The sequence below is a fragment of the Sus scrofa genome, chromosome 2 (assembly GCF_000003025.6).
Source record: "Sus scrofa isolate TJ Tabasco breed Duroc chromosome 2, Sscrofa11.1, whole genome shotgun sequence".
Taxonomy (NCBI): Eukaryota; Metazoa; Chordata; class Mammalia; order Artiodactyla; family Suidae; genus Sus; species Sus scrofa.
The window spans coordinates 4,568,020-4,581,059 of record NC_010444.4 but is presented as its reverse complement, the minus strand read 5'-3'; the positions used below and the strand labels follow the sequence as shown (position 1 = coordinate 4,581,059).

Genomic DNA, 13,040 nt, shown 5'->3' with positions numbered 1-13,040 from the left:
CCTCGCTCAGTGAGTGAAGGATCCAGTGTTGCCGTGAGCTGTGGGGTAGGTCGGGGGCTGCGGCTCCAATTCGACCTCTAGCCCGGGAACCTCCATGTCACAGGTGTGGCCCTAAAAAGACGCCCCCCCCAAAAAAAAGAGACCTATAGTTGTGTGGAGAGTGATGGGGTCAGGGAGGGGCTTGGGGGTCAGAGCGAGGCCCTGCCAGCCCAGAGCCCCGGTTCTGTCCTTGTGGTGGGAGGGGTGCCACCAGCCCGGCCCTAGGGGAGCAGCTCATCGCCTCCCCCTACTTTGTTCTGGGCAACCAGAGGGGGGCAGGGGTGGGGACGGAGGCAGGGGAGAGGAAGGGCTGCGGGCCGCCAGCTGCCCTCGCTGGGCGCCCTCTCCTAGTTTCTGATCTGGGAAAATGGACTTTGTTGGCTCCATCAGTAGAACGTTCAGGAGTGCCTGTCGTGGTTCAGCGGTAACAAACCTGACCAGTATCCATAAGGACGTGGGTTCGATCCCTGGCCTCACTCAGTGGGTTAAGGATCCAGCATCTCTGTGAACTGTGGTATGGGTCACAGATGAGGCTCGGATCTGGCATTGCTGTGACCGTGGTATAGACCGGCAGCTACAGCTCTGGTTCAGCCCCTAGCCTGGGAACCTCCATAGACCGCAGGTGCGACCCTAAAAAGGCAAAAAGAAAAAAAAAATAGAACATGCATTTATTTATGTCTGGAGTTGAGTTATTAAAGAAAATTCAGAAATTATGGGCAGAGAGAAGAACAGACAAATCTCTTAAAGAGATGGTGTTGGCATTCTGATACATAAAAAGTGTGGAGTCTTGGCGCTCCCGTTGTGGCACAGCGGATTTGGGGCCCGATGTAGTCTCTGTGCGGATGCAGTTTCAATCCCTGGCCTTGCTCCGTGGGTTAAGGATCTGGCATTGCCACAAGCTTCAGCATAGGTTCAGATGCAGCTCGGATCTGGCGTGGCTGCGGCTGCAGCGTAGGCTGGCGGCTGTAGCTCCGACTTGACCCCTCGCCTGGGAACTTCCATAAGCTGCAAGTGCGCCATGAAAAGAAGAAAATTAAAAATGTGGAGTTGTTATTTTCCAGATGGGGGTTATCTTCTCTGTAGCCTTCATGCCCTGATCTGCCATCCCCGCCCCACCCAGCCCTGGCTGGTCCGTGTCAAGGGAGGAGCAGGGCTGTGAGCCCTGTGCTCTTGGAGATGCTCTTTCTCTTCTCCCGCCCTCGCTTCCTCGGCTGTCCTCCCAGGTGAGGGCCCAGGAGTTGTTCTTTGCTTGGTTAATTTCCCTGGCGACTTGAGCTGCTCCTCTCAGTTACAGGAGGAGAGTCCGAGGTCCGTGGGGGTGCAGGGGTGGGGCAGAGCTGGGCTGGGCCCCCGGCCACAGGGCCCAGAGCTGCCTGCCCCTCCCGGCTGCCCCGGCCGTTTTGTCCCGTGCTGTCCAGTGACAGAGGACCAAGGCCTTTCTGCTCAACACACACTCCATCTATCTTAGGTGTTTGCCACCCTGCAAGACAGAAGGTTTGCAGCTTTTCCGATGAGCTAGAAATATAATCTGGCGGCAGGAGGCCTGTTGAGACTTGCCGTTCAATTCACCGAGTCTCTTTCATCCTCGTCTGAGAGCCCAGGAGTTTGGATGTTGCATTTTTCTCGTCTTCCTTTTCACATAAGCTTCTACAGGATCATGTGGCATCGGAATCACCTCTTATCCTGTTTGTGTGTTGCGGTCGGCTGAGGCAGTTTTATGTTTGACAGTTTTTTCCTCCTCTGTGGCTTTTGTGGTGGATGCTTTTAATCTGCACTGACTCTCCAAGAAAAGATTTAGCTTTTTCATCTCTGAGTAAACAGTCACTAGTGTGTCTGGGGTCAGAAAGAATCTCTGAGCTGTAGCCTCAGACTTAGAACCAGAAGCATCCTCAGCGTTCACCCTGTCCTGACCGAGCGAGAGATTCGTCCACAGGCAAGTGGGAAGCCTTGCCCGGGGCCTCCAGTATGTTAGTTGTCTGGCTTTTTTAAATTTAGCTTCTGTCCAGGGTGTGATCCTGTGCCTCCCCTGGCTGCATCTGGGGCAGACATTGCTAATCAATGGGCCTATCTGGGCTCCGACACCCACACCTTGGTACTCTGGGCAGCCATGGCCAGTCGATCAACAGGGTGAGGGAGAGGACACCGTTTGCTCCCTGTTCCAAACCATGCCTCCTGTGTCTGCGTAGCGTCCCCACCCAGGGGAGGTGGTGGGGAAACGCCCCTAAGGCGGCTCCATCACCTAAAGTGTCACTCGTCCAGCTGAGCTGTGGCACCCAGCTTTGTTCGGTGGCCTGGCCAGGTGAAGCCACAGCTGGGGCCCGACCCGTCCCAGGCAGCCCAGGCGCGAGGCTGGTGCAGCCCTGTGTCTGCCGTCCCGCAGGTGATCAACATCGACGGGACGGAGAGGCGGACGCTCCTGGAGGACAAGCTCCCGCACATTTTCGGGTTCACGCTGCTGGGGGACTTCATCTACTGGACCGACTGGCAGCGGCGCAGCATCGAGCGCGTGCACAAGGTCAAGGCCAGCCGGGACATCATCATCGACCAGCTGCCTGACCTGATGGGGCTCAAGGCCGTGAACGTGGCCAAGGTCGTCGGTGAGTCTGGTCAGCCTCGAGCCCCCGGGGCAGCTGTGCCGCAGGCTCCTCCTGCTGTTTGGTCCACAGGCAGCCCAGTTTGAGGCTCAAGCTGGGGGTGTAAGTGTCTGGCAAGGGCAGCCACTCTGGGGCCGGGCAGGGCAGGAGATGGTCAGAATACGGTCAAGGACAGCTGACGGCTTACTCTTGGTGGGTGCCTGCTGTGTGCTTAGTGCCCAGGGCAGCCCTGTCCGCTAATTATGACATTGCCCCGTGAACCCAGGGAAGAGGGAGGTGAAGCTGCGTAGCCAGCAGGTGGCCAAGCCCAGGACTCACGCCAGGGCTGCCTCTACCTCATCACTGGGCAGGGCTGCTCCATGAGCATGAGCAGGCTGGACCCTGCAGCACCATCCAATAGCCAGGATCTGCCAAGAGCCCGCTGATTAACTAATTCGTCTCTTTAGGAACAGGGTTCCCAGTGTAAGCCAGCAAACTACACTGGGGACAGTAGTGTCCAGCTCTGGTGGGGGGACAGATGGGGGACAGGACTGTGGGCTTGTTGGAGGCAGGGACTCTGTTCTGGTGGGGCCTCAGTGCCTAGTACTGACCTACACATCAGAGACACTTTGCTGGGAGAGGGGGAGGACCAGAGGGGCGCAGTGCTCAGCCTCAAGCTGCACAGTCTAGCGGGTGGGACGCCCCGTAGCTCTGCGGCCCGGCTGGTGACTGTGGTTGTGATGTAAGAGGGATGCCTGGCTTTAAAATATATGGGAGGGTGAGTTCCCCTCGTGGCTCAGTGATAACAAATCCAACTGGTATCCATGAGGACGCGGGTTCGATCCCTGGCCTTGCTCAGTGGGTTAAGGATCCGGCGTTGCCGTGAGCTGTGGTGTAGGTCACAGATGCAGCTTGGATCCCATGTTGCTGTGGCTGTGGTATACACAGGCTGTGGTGTAGACAGGCTGGCAGCAGCTACAGCTGTGATTTGACCTCTAGCCTACGAACATCCATATGTTGTGGGTGCGGCCTTAAAAAGACAAAAAAAAAAAAAAGAAAAGAAAAAGAAAAAAATTTTAGAAACGTAAAATAGGGGCATTCCCATTGTGGCTCAGTGGTTGACGCATCCGACTAGGAACCATGAGGTTGCAGGTTCGATCCCTGGCCTTGCTCAGTGGGTTAAGGATCTGGCATTGCCGTGAGCTGTGGTGTAGGTTGCAGACGTGGCTCGGATCCTGCGTTGCTGTGGCTGTGGTGTAGGCCGGCAGCTACAGCTCCAATTAGACCCCTAGCCTGGAAACCTCCATGTGCCATGGGTGCGGCCCTAAAAAGACCAAAAAAAAAAAAAATATATATATATATATAAATAAAATATGTGGGAGGGCATTTGAGCTTGGAATTTAGGGAGTAGGTGGGGGCAGGGTTTGCCTGGCAGAAGGGACAGCTGAGCAAGGGCCCAGAGGTGAGGCTGTTCGGGGGAGGGGGCCCCTGGGGACAGCCTGTGCTCCAAGACAAGATGCTGGCATCAACACCTAGTTTACCGGCCACGTCCCCGTGGAATGTGAGGCCCACTGGTGATAAGGAAAATGGTGTATCCATGGGGAGTGACTTAAAGGTGAGAAACGGGGAGTTCCCACTGTGGCTCGGTGGGTTAAGACCCTGACTAATATCCATGGCCTCACTTAGTGGGTTAAGGATCCAGCATTGCCGTGAACTGTGTGTAGGTCGCAGACATGGCTTGGATCCCGAGTGGCTGTGGCCGTGGTGTCGGCTGGAGGCTACCCCAGCCTGAGAACGTCCTCATGATGCAGGTGCGGCCCTGAAAAGCAAAAATTAAATCAAGTTGAGAAACCGGACCCTCTCGCTGTCTCCTCCCTCCCGTCTTCTCTCATGTTGGGATCTGCTGAGAAAGATGGGCGGAGGATCTCTTTTTAGCAGACGTACTTAACACTAAATTGAAGCCACTTTTAACAGCACTCCAGCAGATGAGTGAGACTACCAGGCTGGGCAGAAATAAATGCATGAATGCTAGGTACCGTCTGCCGTAATAACAGAAGCAGCACCTTTGGCCGTCCTGGCGACCCTGGGTTTTGGAGGGCAGTGGACGGCAGGAACCAGTTCGGTGGGGTCCGGGCTGCAGTCCAGTCTCCAGGCCAGGAGTCCAGGCCCTGCGGGGTCCGGGGAACAGGGGGTGCGGCTTGTCACCAGGTCGCCACGTGGATGCAAATGTGAAAATGGCGGGGCTGCCCTGGGTCCAGAGCTCGCCATCACGGCACGTCCCTTCCCCGTGCCCGGGCAGGCCCTGGGTGCCCATCGCCTGCCTGCCGTCCCCATCTGGCATCTGGCGGACACGCAGCCCCGCCCGGGCGTGGAGCCGCCAGTGTCGAGAGCCCGCGTCCTTCCCTGCAGGGACCAACCCGTGCGCGGACAGGAACGGGGGCTGCAGTCACCTGTGCTTCTTCACGCCGCGCGCCACCAAGTGCGGCTGCCCCATCGGCCTGGAGCTGCTGAGTGACATGAAGACCTGCATCGTGCCCGAGGCCTTCCTCGTGTTCACCAGCAGGGCCGCCATCCACCGGATCTCCCTGGACACCAACAACAACGACGTGGCCATCCCGCTCGCGGGCGTCAAGGAGGCCTCCGCGCTGGACTTCGACGTGTCCACTAACCACATCTACTGGACCGACGTCAGCCTGAAGGTACGGCGGCCAGGTGTCCCCCCCTTTCCCGCAGACACCTGCCTGGTGTAAACAAGTTTCTCTGTCTCTCTCTCTTTTTTAAAAGTTTCTAAGTTTTTTTAAGATCGTGGTATAGGCGCTGCACACTATTTTGTATAAGTGTACAGTGCAGAGAGCCACGGTTTTTCAATCTTATGCTCTGCAGTTATTGTAAAATATTGGCTGTATTCCCCATGTTGTGTGATATATCTCTGTAGCTTATTTTATATCTAACAGGTTGTATCTCTTTTTTTAAATGATTTTTATTTTTTCCACGACATTTGATTTAGTGTTCTGTCAATTTTCTCCTGGACAGCAGCGTGACCCAGTCATACACATATGTATCTATTCTTTTTCTCACATGATCCCCCATCAGGCTCCGTCACAAGTGATCGGATATAGTTCCCTGTGCTGTACAGCAGGATCGCCTTGCTTATCTGCACCAAAGGCAAGAGTTGGCATCTAAGAATCTGTGTCTCTTAATCCCTTGCCCCCCCCTTCCCTCTCCCCACTGGTTACCACCAGTTGCTTCTCTGCGAGCCCACTTCTTTTGTGTTATTTTTACTGTTTGCTGTATGTTTTAGATCCCACGCAGAAGTTGTATCGCACAGTGTTTGTCTTTCTGTCTGACTTCTTTCACCCACCATAATGCCCTCCGAGACCATCCATGTTGCTGCAAATGGCAAAATTTCATCCTTCTTCTTTTTTTCTTTCCCATCATGGCTTTTGTTATAAGATAATGAATATAGTTCCCTGTGCTATACAGTTAGGATCTTGTTGTTTCTCTCTTTTATGTATAGTCATTTCGACCCACGAATCCCAAACTCCTAATTTATTCCTCCCCACCCCCTTTCCCCTTTGATAACCAAAAGTTTCTTTTCTATGTCTGCGCGTCTCTTTCTGTTTTGTAAATAAGTTCACTTGTATCATATTTGCGATTCCAAATATAAGTGCTGTCATGTGGTATTTGTCTTTTTCTGATTTCACTTAGTACAGTCGTCTCTAGGTGCTGCAGATGGCATTATTTTGTTCTTTTTTGTGGCTGCGTAGTATTCCATTGTGTATGGGTACTACATCTTCTTTATCCATCCATCTCTAGGTAGACATTTAAGTTGTTTCCACATCTTGACTGTTGTCAATAGTGATGCTCTGACCATTGGGGTGCATGTATCTCTTTGAAATAGTGTTTCTCCAGATATATGCCCAGGAGTGGGAGTGCTGGATCACATGGTAACTCTATCTTTAGTTTCTTAAGGAACCTCCATACTGTTTTCCATAGGGGCTGCACCAATTTACATTCCCCCCAACAGTCTAGAGGAAAAGTGTTCCCTTTTCTCCATACTGTCTCCAGCATTTGTTATTTGTAGACTTTTAAATGATGGCCATTCTGACTGGTGTGAGGTGATACCTCATGGTAGTTTTGATTTTCATTTCTTTAATCAACACCAATGTTGAGCATCTTTTCATGTGTCCATTGGCCGTCTGTCTCTCGTCTTTGAAAAAATATCTATTTCAGTCTTCTGCCCATTTTTTTGGTTGGATTGTTTATCTGTCATAGAGTCGTATGCGCTGTTTGTATATTTTGGAAATTAAGCCCTTGTTGGTTGCATCATTTGCAAATACTTTCTCCCATTCTGTAGGTTGTCCTTTTTTTATGGTTTCCTTTGCTGTGCAAAAGCTTATGAATTGCACTAGGTCCCATTGGTGTATTTGGCTTTTATTTCTTTTGGCTGGGGAGGCTGACCTAGGAAAACGTTGGTAGGATTTCTGTCAGAGTGTTTTGCCTGTGTTCTCTTCTAGGAGTGTTATGGTGTCATGTCTTATATGTAAATCTTTAAGCTATGTTGAATTTATTTTGCATTTGATTGTATAGTATAGTGTAACTTCATTGATGTACACGTAGCTGTCCAGCTTGCCCAGCACCACTTTTTGAAGGGACTGCCTTTTCTCCATTGTATATTCTTGCCTCCTTCATTGATGGTTAATTGACCAATGTGTGGGATTATTTCTGGACTCTCGCTTCTGTTCCATTGATCCAAAATTTTGTTTTTCATGGCTGAGTAGTATTCCGTTGTATCCAAAAATAAATAAAATAAGTAAGTAATTTAAAATGGAGTTCCCTTGTGGCACAGCAGGTTAAGTATCTCTTGTTGTCCCTGCAGCAGCCTTGGTTGCTGCTGGGGTGCAGCTTGAATCCTTGACCCGAGAACTTTCCCATGCCTTGGGCACAGTCCAAATAAATAAATAAATAACTATGGAGTTCCCATTGCGGCTCCGCAGCTTAAGAACCTGACTAGTCTCCATGAGGATGTGGGTTCAATCCCTGACCTCGCTCAGTGGGTTAAGGATCTGGCATGGCTGCAAGCTGCAGCATAGGTCACAGACGCAGCTCAGATCTGGTGTGGCTGTGGCATAGGCCTGCAGCTGCAGCTCCGGTTCAACCTCTAGCCTGGGAACTTCCATATGCTGCAGATACGGCCCTAAAAAGAAAAATAAAATAAAATTAGATGGATAGATAGATAGATAAAAGAAGAATATTGGCATTCCTTCCCTGGTGGCCTCGTGGTTAAGGATCCCGCATTGCCACAGCTGTGGCATAGGTTGCAGTTGTGTCTTGGATTTAATTCCTGGCCCAGGAACTTGCATCTGCCTCAGGTGTAGTCATAAAATTAAAAAGTAAAATATTGCGCCATGCACCTGTTCCTCAGCATACTTCACGTTTCCCTTATTTTAGGGGACTTGTTCTTCCAGTTTTTTCCGACTCTCAGTGATACCACGATGGAGTTCTCTGGCGGCTTAGTGGGTTAAAAACCGACATTGTCACTGCTATGCGCCGGGTCCCTGGCCCTGGAACTTGCCATGGGCACAGCCAAAAAAAGTGTTGCCGTGGTAATGAACATCTTAGTGTATGAGGCCTCTTTTGTATTTTTATTCCTTTGGATAAAGTTTCAGGAGGAAGATTACTGGATGAAAGGATACAGCTCTTTTTAAGGGTCATGATGCACACACACACACACACACACGTGTCTTATATGATACTATTATTTTAATATGCACTTATTTTAATATTTTGTGTTTTATATATTACACACACACATGTGTCTTATATGATACTATTATTTTAATATGCACTTACATGCTTTTGTGTTTTATATATTACACACACGTCTTATATGATACTATTATTTTAATATGCGCTTACATGCTTTTGTGTTTTATATCTTACACACACACACATGTCTTATATGATACTATTATTTTAATAGGGACTTAGATGCTTTTGTGTTTTATATATTATACACACACGCACACACATATGTAGCCAAATTGTTTCTTCTAAAAAGGTTGCATTTGGCTGCTTTTCAGATGTTCATTTAAAAACTTGAAGGTTGAGGAAAAAATAAAAAAATAAAAAGAATAAAAACTCCAATATTGGTGATGTGGCCTCAGATGTGGTCCGTAGTTGCTCCCGGAGACCTAGGATCTCCTGGCACGAGGTCTGCAAAAACCCTGGTGTGGGGGGTTCCCACTGTGATGCAGTAGGTTAGGGATCCACCTGCAGTGGCTCTGGTCACTGCAGAGGTGCGGCTTCCATCCCCTGCCGTCCATAGGCCATGGATGTGGCCATTAAAGCAAACCAAGACAAAACTCTGGTCTCTAGGGAGTGCCCGTCGTGGCGCAGTGGTTAACAAATCCGACTAGGAACCATGAGGTTGCGGGTTCGATCCCTGCCCTTGCTCAGTGGGTTAAGGATCCGGCGTTGCCGTGAGCTGTGGTGTAGGTTGCAGACGCGGCTCGGATCCTGCGCTGCTGTGGCTCTGGCGTAGGCCAGTGGCTACAGCTCCGATTGGACCCCTAGCCTGGGAACCTCCATATGCTGCGGGAGCGGCCCAAGAAATGGCAAAAAGACAAAAAAAAAAACAAAACAAAAACAAAACAAACAAAAAAAACCCTCTGGTTTCTAACCGGTGGCCGTCCCTCCCCACCTGCTCCCAGACCATCAGCCGAGCCTTCATGAACGGGAGCTCCGTGGAGCACGTGATCGAGTTTGGCCTTGACTACCCGGAAGGCATGGCCGTCGACTGGATGGGCAAGAACCTCTACTGGGCAGACACCGGGACCAACAGGATCGAAGTGGCCCGGCTGGACGGGCAGTTCCGGCAGGTCCTCGTCTGGCGGGACCTGGACAACCCGAGGTCCCTGGCCCTAGACCCCACCAAAGGGTAAGGGCCATTTTTGTCCAGCACACGTGCCCCTGTCCCCGTCATCTCTCTACACCAGCCCATGCAGTCATGACCTTAGGCCGAGGCAGACAGCTGCCCACCTGGCACTCTGCGATTCGAGCAGTGTTGACCACTACTAGCTTTGAGGTAGCCGGGGCCACCTGGCTTATATCGCAGAGGGGAAACTGAGGCCCAGAGCAGAAGGCAGGAAGGGGAGCCTCTGTCGCAGCCGCTGCCCTGGGCGCTCCCCGTGGGTCATCGCATCTCAGCATCCAGGAGTCCTGCCAGGGGTGGGTATCTGTGCACCTGATTTCGCAGATGCAGAAACTGGGGCTCAGAGAAGCTAAGTGACTTACGGAAGGTTATGTCACTGTTTAGGGAAGTGCTGGGCCGAGAAGCCGCATTGAGCCTCCAGTCCTCTGGCTTCTTACAGGCTGCTTCGCTGCCGATTAGAAGCCATCTTGCAGAGTTCCCGTGGCGGCTTCCTGGGTTAAGAACCCAGTGTCCTTTCTGTGAGGATGCGGGTTCGATCCCTGGCCTTGCTCAGTGCCTTAAGGATCAGGCGTCGCCGTGAGCTGTGGTGTAGGTTGCAGATGAGGCTCAGATCCTGCGTTGCTGTGGCTGTGTCGCAGGCCGGCAGCTGTAGCTCCTGTAGTTCGCCCCCTAGCCTGGGATCTTCCATATGCCACACGTGAGGCCCTAAAAATAAAAAAAATAATAAATAAAAGCCACCTTGCAAGGCAATGCCTTGACCTGTCAGGCAGCCCGGGGCCAGGGTGGAGTCTTCCTCTGCCCGCAGCCCTCACCCCACAAAGCAGCAGTGACCTGATGTGTAGGGGCCTCCAGCCCCTGCCTGCTGCATGCCCTGTGGGGAAGGGGAGATTCGGCATCGGCAGAACAGGGAGGAAGGCCCAGGTTCCAACGAAAGGACCTGTGAAACAATCAATTGGTCCTGGAATGGGGACTCCTTCTCCGAAGAGCGAGGAAGGAGGACCTGCCGGTGGAGGCGGCAGGGCAGGGTCTGAATCCAGCCCCGCGAGGCCCGTTGGCCTCTGGGTCCTGTCGCCTCTACCTTCTTTGAGGAGAGGGAGCGTACCCCCGATTTGCTTGCCGTCACCTGCGCCTCCCGTCACCCTGGCCTCCTCTGCAGCTTAGTTAAGCAGTTGTCCCTGACGCAAGTGTCCCAGCCTGGATGTCCTGTTAGGTGGTCACCTCGTCTGTGCCCCCCGTTTGTCTTCGAGCGAGAATATCAGCGCTTGGCTTGCGGGGGTGCTGGTGCGGGGCTCCAGGAGGCGGGAGGCAGCTCCATGACCGCTGCTGGGGGGACGTTGGGCTGGGGCAGGGCCTCCTAGGGTCTCACCCCTTCTCTCCGCCCTGGAGGAATGTCGTCAGCACAGCGGAGATGGCACCGGGCACGTCCCCTGCCCCGCAGTGCGGGACGCCCCTGAGCCCGCCCTGCCGCCTCCCGTGTCTTCCAGCTACATCTACTGGACCGAGTGGGGCGGCAAGCCCAGGATCGTGCGGGCCTTCATGGACGGCACCAACGGCATGACGCTGGTGGACAAGGTGGGCCGGGCCAACGACCTCACCATTGACTACGCCGACCAGCGTCTCTACTGGACGGACCTGGACACCAACATGATTGAGTCGTCCAACATGCTGGGTGAGGGCCGGCGGGGGGGGCGGGCATCCCGGGGCCACCCTCAGCCCCCGCAGGAGGTGTGGACACGCGCTGAGCCAGCCTCGGCCCCTCTGGGGGAGGTCCCCTTCCTCCCTGGGTGCTGCTGCTGGAGGCCTGTCGGGAGAGCCCCAGTGACAGCTGTTTTCTACACCTGCCGAGAGCCGGGTCCCAGACACCCCTGTGCCAGGATTCTGATCTGACCCTACACCACTAAGCTTAGGTCTTCACGGAGCCGGACACGGAGGCCCAGGGAGGTCACAGGACTTAAGGTCACAGAGCACTGCATAGGCCCCAGGGACACGTGCGCCATCTCCTTCCGACCCTGGATACCTAGTGGGTACCAGGCACCATTCTGGGACCACTCCTAGGCAATGCTCAGCATCCTGGGACTCCATTAAAAACAGGCACCCAAAAAAACCCTCGTTCCAGAGTTCCTGCCATGGTGCAAGGGGATTGGTGACGTCTCTGTGGTGCCAGGACACAGTTTCAGTCCCCGGCCCAGCACGGCGGGTGGTGGATCCCGCATTGCTGCAGCTGCAGCACAGGTTGCAACTGTGGCTCAGATCTGATCCCTGGCCTGGAATTCCATATGCCTCAGGGCAGCCAAAAATGAAAAAAAGGAATACAAAAAGACACCCCTTGCTCCAAGCCACTCAGCAGTGAGGGCAGGATTTAAACCTAGAACACATATCTCTGGACTTCTTGGGGGGGAGGGGATTATATTAGCTCTCAAGTGACACCAGGCGATGGAGCCACCCTATGCCACAGAGAGGATTTGGCTTGCTTCCGAATCGCTGCCGCTGCCACCTGTGGTGGGGGATGGTTGTTCCCATTTTACAGATGAGGAAATGGAGGCCTCGGTGGGCTGAAGGGCTTGTTCCAGGGACTGTGTGAGCCAGCCAGAGCTAGAAGCCCAGTGCCCTGGTTCCTTCTCGTGGTGGGCAGCACCCACCCTGCCCGCTGACTGTCCTGGCATCCAAGGCCGAGAGCAAAGTTTGACTGTGTCTTTGAGACCCTCGCCCAGCCCTGCAGTGAGTTACAAGGGGCTGATGCCGATGGGAAACCAACCATAGCACGGCTCCAGTTGCCCCACGTAATTACGCTCCCTAACTACCCCCAGAGGGAAGCCATCCTCTGGAAAGCCAGCGAAAGCCCTGGAAAGCCATCCAACCCTGCAGGTCGAGGGCAGTCGTGCGTGAGCCAGGCCATTTTCGTTTCTGCAAATGTAGCCACAGATGTTTGCAGAGCCCCTGGTTAATAACACTGGAGGCCCCTGTCGAGGGAAGGGTGGGAACGGTGCCTGACACAGTGGGCACTGGCCCTGCCGTGTGAAGCTGGGGCCTCAGCCGGGCTGCAGTCCCGGCCCCGCACATGCTAACCGTGTGACTGTGGCCAAGGGACTTAACCTTTCTGTGCCTCGGTTCCCTAGCGCTGGTGGTCCCTGCCGCTTACAGCTGCTGCCGTGAGAGCTGGAGACGGAGGGTGAAGGCCCTTCTCACCCACGCCCGCTGCACCGCCAGGACCCTCTGAGCGTTTAGAGAATGACAGTGGCCATTGGAAAATCCTGCTCCCGGGTCCTGGGAGAAGCATGAGCGCGCGCGCGTGTGCGTGTGCGCGTGCGTGTGTGTGATGGAGGCAATCAGGGAGCCTCTTTATGTAATAACTCTTTTTCTTCTGAATGAGAAAGTAATCAATTTAGAGAGTTTCTAAAAATACAGAAAACTATGCAGAAAAATTATAATTACCCATCATTTCATCAGTCAGTAATAACCAATACTCACACATTGGCATGGTTCTTTACAGTCTT

At 53.2% G+C, this 13,040-nt stretch overlaps 1 protein-coding gene across 5 annotated transcripts in view; it reads left to right on the top strand.

Annotated features, from left to right (window-relative positions):
- The window catches only part of LRP5 (LDL receptor related protein 5), a 120,277-nt gene that overhangs the window by 72,938 nt on the left and 34,299 nt on the right, over positions 1–13,040 (top strand). For all 5 annotated transcript variants that reach the window (XM_021082719.1, XM_021082720.1, XM_021082721.1 and 2 more), the window contains exons 8-11: positions 2,420–2,636; positions 5,022–5,311; positions 9,326–9,552; positions 11,031–11,215. In XM_021082719.1, coding sequence (XP_020938378.1) covers positions 2,420–2,636; positions 5,022–5,311; positions 9,326–9,552; positions 11,031–11,215 — 919 coding nt within the window. The remainder of the gene's footprint in view (positions 1–2,419; positions 2,637–5,021; positions 5,312–9,325; positions 9,553–11,030; positions 11,216–13,040) is intronic.